This window comes from Exophiala aquamarina, assembly GCF_000709125.1.
Source record: "Exophiala aquamarina CBS 119918 chromosome Unknown aczIA-supercont1.77, whole genome shotgun sequence".
Taxonomy (NCBI): domain Eukaryota; kingdom Fungi; phylum Ascomycota; class Eurotiomycetes; order Chaetothyriales; family Herpotrichiellaceae; genus Exophiala; species Exophiala aquamarina.
The window spans coordinates 1-7,246 of record NW_013550511.1 but is presented as its reverse complement, the minus strand read 5'-3'; the positions used below and the strand labels follow the sequence as shown (position 1 = coordinate 7,246).

At 51.5% G+C, this 7,246-nt stretch overlaps 3 protein-coding genes across 3 annotated transcripts; 2 read left to right on the top strand and 1 right to left on the bottom strand.

Moving 5' to 3' along the window:
- Window positions 1–404: 404 nt before the first annotated feature.
- Window positions 405–1,238, top strand: A1O9_13131 (uncharacterized protein; the record flags this gene model as incomplete). Its single annotated transcript, XM_013397954.1, has 1 exon — window positions 405–1,238. The coding sequence occupies one exon, from the start codon at window positions 405–407 to the stop codon at window positions 1,236–1,238; it is 834 nt and encodes a 277-aa protein (XP_013253408.1).
- A 1,166-nt stretch (window positions 1,239–2,404) lies between these two features.
- A1O9_13130 (uncharacterized protein) lies at window positions 2,405–3,114 on the bottom strand (the record flags this gene model as incomplete). The annotated part of the gene is made up of 2 exons (XM_013397953.1): window positions 2,405–2,445; window positions 2,502–3,114. 2 exons carry the CDS (start codon window positions 3,112–3,114, stop codon window positions 2,405–2,407), a joined length of 654 nt encoding a protein of 217 aa, XP_013253407.1.
- Window positions 3,115–3,828: 714 nt separating this feature from the next.
- On the top strand, window positions 3,829–4,298 carry A1O9_13129 (uncharacterized protein; the record flags this gene model as incomplete). The annotated part of the gene is made up of 2 exons (XM_013397952.1): window positions 3,829–3,892; window positions 3,985–4,298. 2 exons carry the CDS (start codon window positions 3,829–3,831, stop codon window positions 4,296–4,298), a joined length of 378 nt encoding a protein of 125 aa, XP_013253406.1.
- Window positions 4,299–7,246: the final 2,948 nt, after the last annotated feature.

Genomic DNA, 7,246 nt, shown 5'->3' with positions numbered 1-7,246 from the left:
CCGTTCTTCGGGCCCTCGGGTCTGAGATCGAGACGAACAGAACCCGAGAACTTCTGGGAAGTTGCATCTTGCGCATTCGGGGCAACCAAGAGAGAAATGGTCCAGTGGTTGTAGCTTATCATTGCCCCCGGTTTCACTGGACCTAGGTTATGAACGACGACTCTGACAACTCCAACGATCCACGAGGAGTCGTCGGCATGTTGGCGGGTTTTAATCTGTGCAAGTTCGACGTATAAGTTACGAAGTTCAGTGTCCTTCCCAACAAAAACTGCCTCGGCAGTATAAGGGTCACGTGAACTATCATCGGTATAGTTGCCCTCTACGATGATCCAGTTTATCCTCAAAATCCTCGACACTCATCATAATTCCTTGGCTAAACATATTGCGTAACTCGTCTCTTCAACATGGACTTAGACCATTTGACCGCAACGAACGAAGATATCATAAATTGGTGCCGCTCGTATGAGCTCAGTTCATCGGCCCACTCGGTGGATGACCGTCTAGTAGCCGAGTTCAGCTCGAACCTCGTCCTTAGACTCAACAGCCATGCGTTGGTCAAGTTTGGCCCTTCCGTCACGGCATCCGAGGCAGCAAACCAGAGACTTGCTCATGAAAGTTTGAACGGTCGCTTTCTCCGAGTACCTCAAGTCTATCGATTTTTCCAAGATACCAGTCTTCCTGAGAATCATTGGAGGGGTAGATGTGGTTACCTCGTGATGGAATTCATCCAGGGAATCAAGCTATCGGAACTCCCACTTGAGGACCTACCTCTCCATTGTCACAAAATTGGTCGAGCAATTGCCGAAATGTCCCTGCTCAAAAGTGAGAGACCTGGTCCAGCCGATGGTGGTGAACCGCATGGCTATATCTGGGCTCCTGACTACCGCGCCTATGAGATATTCAAGACTGTCGATGACGTAGCAGCATGGTTCAATCGTGCATTGGTAAATGAGGACACTAAGATCCACTTTCCATCTGAGCAGTTTCCCTTCTGTCATCTTGACTTATCCAGGTCGAATATCCTGTATACGCAGGATGAATCATATGCCCTTCTGGACTGGGCAGATGCTGGGTTCTACGCAATGCCAATTCAAATCTGGTGTCTGAAAAAGAGAACGGATGACAGTTGCTTTGTGGAAAGCTTGCTGGAAAACCTTCCAGAGCTCAGCGTGGAAGAGAAGGCTACCCTGCATCTATTGGACCGGGCCTACTACTGGAACAGCCTAAAGGGACTGTAAGTTTTGGCCTTTCGTCCCTTCCCTACAATGAACAAGCAACTGACAAACTTTTGCCGTAGATCGACTAAAGCTCACAGAACTCAATACACATATATGCCGTCCCCCCCCCGCCTCCGTGTCTGACGTTCTAATCGGGGTCAATTCATCTCCCTAGCTAAATTTACATATGTTATCCTCCTTGTTGGACTATATCAAGTACCTAGTCGAGCCAGGAGGACATAAGACAACGGCGAGTGAAGTTTACTGCGTTGTTTTGCTGTTTTCGGCACGAGGCTTGCAAATTGGGGAAAATCTTGCGTTGAAAAGCACACATCAAAGTATGCCAGCGGTTTGCCGACATACACAAACCACACTGGGGCCAAATGAAAGGCGCCTTAAGCCATGGTCCCAAAATCGCTCGCGACACGTTAAATCCTAGTTATTCACGGGCGGCGTTAGACTTTGTATGATCAGGAAAGGTTCTAGACACTGATGCCCCGCAGTGGCTGGTGGGGTGGCTAGTGGGACTTTGTCTTCCCCATCAATATCACGAGCATTCGATCCAGACCCAATTTGTGAGGGATAGCTTTTCGTGACGCTGCTCAACCTCAGCTAGCGCCTTCGGTATGGTCTAAATGGTACGCTGTGGACCCACCACAATCTAGCCACGAAGAACGCGACATTGAAACGGCGTTGACGGGCGATCCTCCGTGATGCGAGGATTAAAGTTGGATTACGACAGGGCGAGAGGGTTGTGCGGCTGCTTATGCAAGGCAAAGTTCGCGCCAGGTGCGTGATAAGAGAGAGTCCGATCGCGGGTTTGCGGCCGGCGCATTTTGCACAGCCGTAGTTCGATTGGCGCTGAATGAAGAGCAGCTTCGGGCTAGATACTCAGGCAACCTCGCCCCTCGCTCCCTCGGTGGCGATTGTTTCTGCAGGGCGATATTTGCTGGTTGTATGATCACCGATTACCTGTGGCCGCTCGACTTCCACAGCATCAGCATGCCTCAAAGGGACCGCAGTGAATCTCAGGGGAGGAGAATGAGACGGCCCTCTGCGTCGTACTGGCATGTTCGTCCCGCCGTTGGTGTCAGCAGGTGACAAAGGCGGCCCCTCAGTTCGAACAGGAGCTTTCCTCGACTCGACCTCCTGCTCCCGGCGACTAAGGATGGATGTTCTCCGATTCTTCATCTTGTGGACCATCTGTCGAGCTCTACTGTAGCAGACACTGGAAACATTCATCAGCACAAAGAAGTTCCCCGCCCGTATCCGACTTTGACATACCTTGGTCGGCAAGTTGGATAATCTGTCCAAGGTTCCTGTCAAGTAGATCCATAACTCCAAGTTCCTTTTCTTCGTCTTCCAGGAATGGTTGTGGAGGCATGAGCTTCTGCGGCACGCCACTGGCAATAAGAACATAGTCTTCCTCCGAGATCTCCACCAGACACTGCTTGGTATGGAACTGGCACACTCGGATGCCGTTGCGGGTTCTCTCGAGGTTAAGCCGTTTCGGGCTGCTCTGGGCGAGTTCAACCACGTCTAGCCAGCTGATGGTCGAATCTTGTGCAGATGACTTCAACACTTTGGGAGGGCCCTCAAACAGTCTTTCAAAGCGCTTGAGCAAGATAGGACCAAGAGGACAGGCCCCGAGGTTCTCAGCCATACTTCCATGGCGCTGAAGCACAACATCATATTCGCCGAGAAGCCGTGCGATTTCAGGAAGCTTGTCGTTCACCGTCACCAGCGGGATGGTGTCCTCGTGCTGACGAGCAAGATAATTGTTCGGCAATTGATTGATCGCCGTCCGCGGGACTTCGGCTGCAGGCAGGGGATGGCGCTCGGAAGGTGGCCGTGGTCGCTTGAGAGGAGATGGTTCGGCCGACATGACTGGGGCCATGCTTTGGACATGGACGTTGAGGCTGTAGGATTGGGGTCAGGTACGTCTGGCAGGATCAAACCCCAAAGAGAACTTACAGCCGGAAGTGTTCGATGGTTTGGCCATTAGGACTCCATGGCAACCTCAAAGTGGACAATGGGTCTTGCGCAAGGCTTTCGGATATTTGTAGGCTCTCAACAGCACGAGATGATGATGGGAAGGATGTCGGTGCAATTGTCGCAGCTCTGAAGAAAGGCGGTTCCACGGAATCCAAGCAGCCGTCGGCATGAGATAATGTCGGTCCCAGTGTCGCAGCTCTTGAGCGGCTTTCGGGCTCTGCCATTCGTCTATATTACGATCCCATGAACGCTAGAACGTGGACCAGCAGAAAGTTCAGACAAGGACTCACTTGCGTTTATGCTCTCTTTCGAAAGGTTCCGATCTTATACAGCGCCGGTTCACCTTTCGACACCTTGAACACGGTCTGTCGGGTTGTAAATACGCATCACATTTCGCCTGAGAACGCGGTGAATCAGCACAGGGTATTAGATATCTCAGGCAGTTGAAGATCCCACTTTCTGCTGGCGGCACTCTGTACATGCTGTCTTCAATGCCTGTGGAACAGACCCGGGAGTGGGAATTTCGCTCATTTCGCGTTCTTGGACCAATTGTAAGGCCGGTACAAGGCTCAACAGGGCGACTCGGGGATGTCACTTGGCTCCAAAAGGAGACACGATGAGCGGGTCGAAGAAGGCGGGTTATGCGAGCCCATCAGGTGCTCGTACCGTGGTAATCTTTGGTGCGCCAACTCACTTAGCGCTTACTAGATAATTCTCTGTCACGTGAAACTCCTGCGACTCCTGGCAAAGTCGGGGCCTTCTTCGGACATAGCCAAGCTCATGGCTGTGGAAATCCATGGTTTCCTGGATGACGCGCTGCGGAATTACGCTGCGTGGCAACAGTCAAGAGTCCGGGATCCTGTGCGTAAAGCCGAGATCGGCAAAGCTCTCGATGTGTTGTTGAAACACCACTTCGACTTGGGGCTCCTCTTTGAAGATCAAACCACTGATTTCTTGGTCCAAGCCGGCGTGTTGTTAGGCACTGCTCGCCGGTTTTGTTACCGTGACGATATTCTCAATTGTATGAACAAGAACAAGCGTCCTAGACTGGACCGTGAAGTCGAGAATCACGAGGTCAGGATTTGACGGAGTAGATTAGATTGGTGGCATGCATTTTAATGTGCCTAGATAAGAATTCTGGCGAATGACCTGCATTTCTAGAATAATACTATCGGTGGACATCTTTCTGGCTCGGTGATGGTCCATCCTGCGTGCCTAAAGTGACCTTTACAGTAGCACTCTCCTCCCTTGCTCTCACCCTATCTCCACACCATTCCAGGAACGCCCCAAACCCCTGCTCGGGGTTCTCCTCATAGGCCATCCAGTTCTTTTTAATGAATACCTTAAGTTCAGCAAAGAACTCTTCAATGGATTCAACCGAGGTGAGTAGGGAGGTAAATATATCAGCTTCCCCCCCGCCGCATCGCACACATTCGCCTGATCCGCTTGCTACGATGAAAAGAGGCATTATCCATCACCAGGATCGAGTTCGGCTCAGGAAATCTTCCACAGTGGTGGAGGAGCTGTTCAATGAAGTCCTCAAACACAGTGGCATCCGTGGAGCCTTGAAAGACACGTGGAAAAAGGATACCATCCTGGGAGTACGCAGGGAGAATCTGATACCGCTGTCCTCGACGGAATTTAGCGGTTTGAACGGGGGTCACCCCTCGTGGAAACCACCCCGTGCGCCTAAACCCATCTCTTCGATCACAACCCGATTCGTCCACGTACACAAACTGATAGGAGTGGAAGAGGGAGATCTTGTGCAGGTAATAGTCAATCAGGTCGGGATTTTGTTCAGCAGCCTTACGGCGAAACTTCTTCTTTGATCGCTCAGCAGAATGTAATGTCCTGCTGACACTGGATATAGTGACCGGCACCCCAAACTCGTCCCACAGGTATTCCACCATCCCTTCCAGGTACATTTCAGGGTTTTCATCGAGATGGGCAAGGAGGGCATTGCGCATCGTGGGGGTTATGGATGAGGGCCGTCCGCCGCGACGACCAGGTCTCGTGGTGCTATCGAAGTCACGAAGGTTTCGCTTGATACGTTTCACAGCGTCCTCGCTACACTTGTGATGAGCCGCGATCTGTCGAGTTGTGAAGCCGCCATTCTCGATCATGCACCGAATGCTTGCGTGTATCGAGGCTGGAAGCTTTCGTGCCATTGGTGGTTAGAGTCCAGCGCTGAAGGGAGCATCTGTTGCTCTTCAGCATGGAGAGGTTGCGAGTGCGCTGCGGATCCTCTCGAACATTCCCCTTCGGCCCAACCCGCACCCACTTACCAACGAACATCACTCTCATATTGATTTTGGGGGACTGTATGACAACGCTACGCTGCACGGGATAATTGCTGCACAGAACTGATTTACTCACCGTTCTTAGTCAGGCAGAAATACTAACCAAACCATGGGGCGGTATGTGGTCTGATTGAAATGATGGCCTTTCCACTGCAAAACTGCGAGCTCATAAATCAGACTGACGGTGTACTCATATCCTTCTCTTCCGTCCTCCATAACGTACCGCAGCCGAACCTCCTCCCGTATACGAAACGGGGACGTTCAAGCACAGTATACAAACTCTTTGAGAACCTCTTGTACCAACACATGTACATCCAACGCCCTGCGATTTAGGGCACATTCTGGATGTGGCCTGTTCCGATTCTCGCGTCGCTACGTGCTCGAAACCGTACACTCTATTCGAGTTGTCTGAATGATGTCTTGAGAAGATAGGGACTTCGGCTCAAAGAGGGAGGGGAGTTTGAAGCTGTACGCAGCAGGGTTTGATGCCAGTAAGCTGTATGAGGCATTGAGGGAGAGCGCTCGCAACCCGCGCAGGTAGCGGCGCAATCAAAAAGATTGGCCTTCATAACGAGAACACAGGACTGTAAACTGGGAGCGCCCACGTCTCTGCTGAGTTTGAGCACATTCGATTCTTTTTAATATTTTTAATGAGATTCGCGCCCCCATTAAGCTGCCCACCTGCCAACTACGTGGCTGAAGCTCGAGCTCCCCTGACACGCTAGGATCAACCGGCTAGTCACCACTGAGAGAGATAGTTTAAGTTACTGTACTGGATCTGCGGCTTCGGGACTGGATTAGCCCCTTCCGCTGTCCGCTGGATCTACGATTGAATATTTCTCGTCCACCGGATGGACTCCGTTTCCGGAGCGTGGCCCGAACATCCCTAGCGGGTGGGAGGCCTGTTGGAAAGAAAAGGTAGTTGAGGAACACCAATAGGAGGCATCGGGGGGTGTTGGACGCCCTTGCGTCGACAGGCTGACATGAATTCTCCATCTCTCTACTGTATTGTGGAGCATGGACTTATTTGGACTCTGTCGAGCAGTGGGAAAACGGGTCCTTGCGTCCATGAGCCCGATTATGGCGACGAGGAACAGGTGTTTATGAAGCCCCTAAGCTCCGCCCTCCACTGTCCATCGCCGAGTTTGCAGACAAGTCGGCGGTAGGTCCATGTCAGCCCAGGTCTAATTGGGGATTTTAAGATGATTGGCCCTTGCTTTCAGCGAAGTTCCCCGAGGTCAGGTGGCATCGTGATAGGCCGCGAGATGGATCATCGCGTATGGGTTAGTTGACTGTCAGGAGTGGGCCAAAGTTTCCACGCTTTACCCGACAACGGCCTTCTCGCGCAAAACGTTTTGCAATTCTAACATAGCCTTCAAAACCTATTTATAGAACTATAGATCAATATATATAGATCTCAGTTTTCTTAGTTAATTATTTACTCTTTCTTCGCCCGCGTCCTTTCCTACACTCATTTTTCATTCCCATTCCATCGAGGATGCTCTCGTACGGAGTTTTCATTTGGGCATTGACCGCGCTCGTCGCATCGGCCACTGTCCCTACCCGGTCACAATCCTCACAGTGGCAAGAATGGTCCTCATCAACTAAAACCGCAGTCACGACTCCGGTTACCACAACTCCAATCACTACCTCAGCCACCACCACTCCAATCACTACCCCGGTCACCACCACCTCGATTACCACCACGACGGATACCACCACCGCCGCCACTAC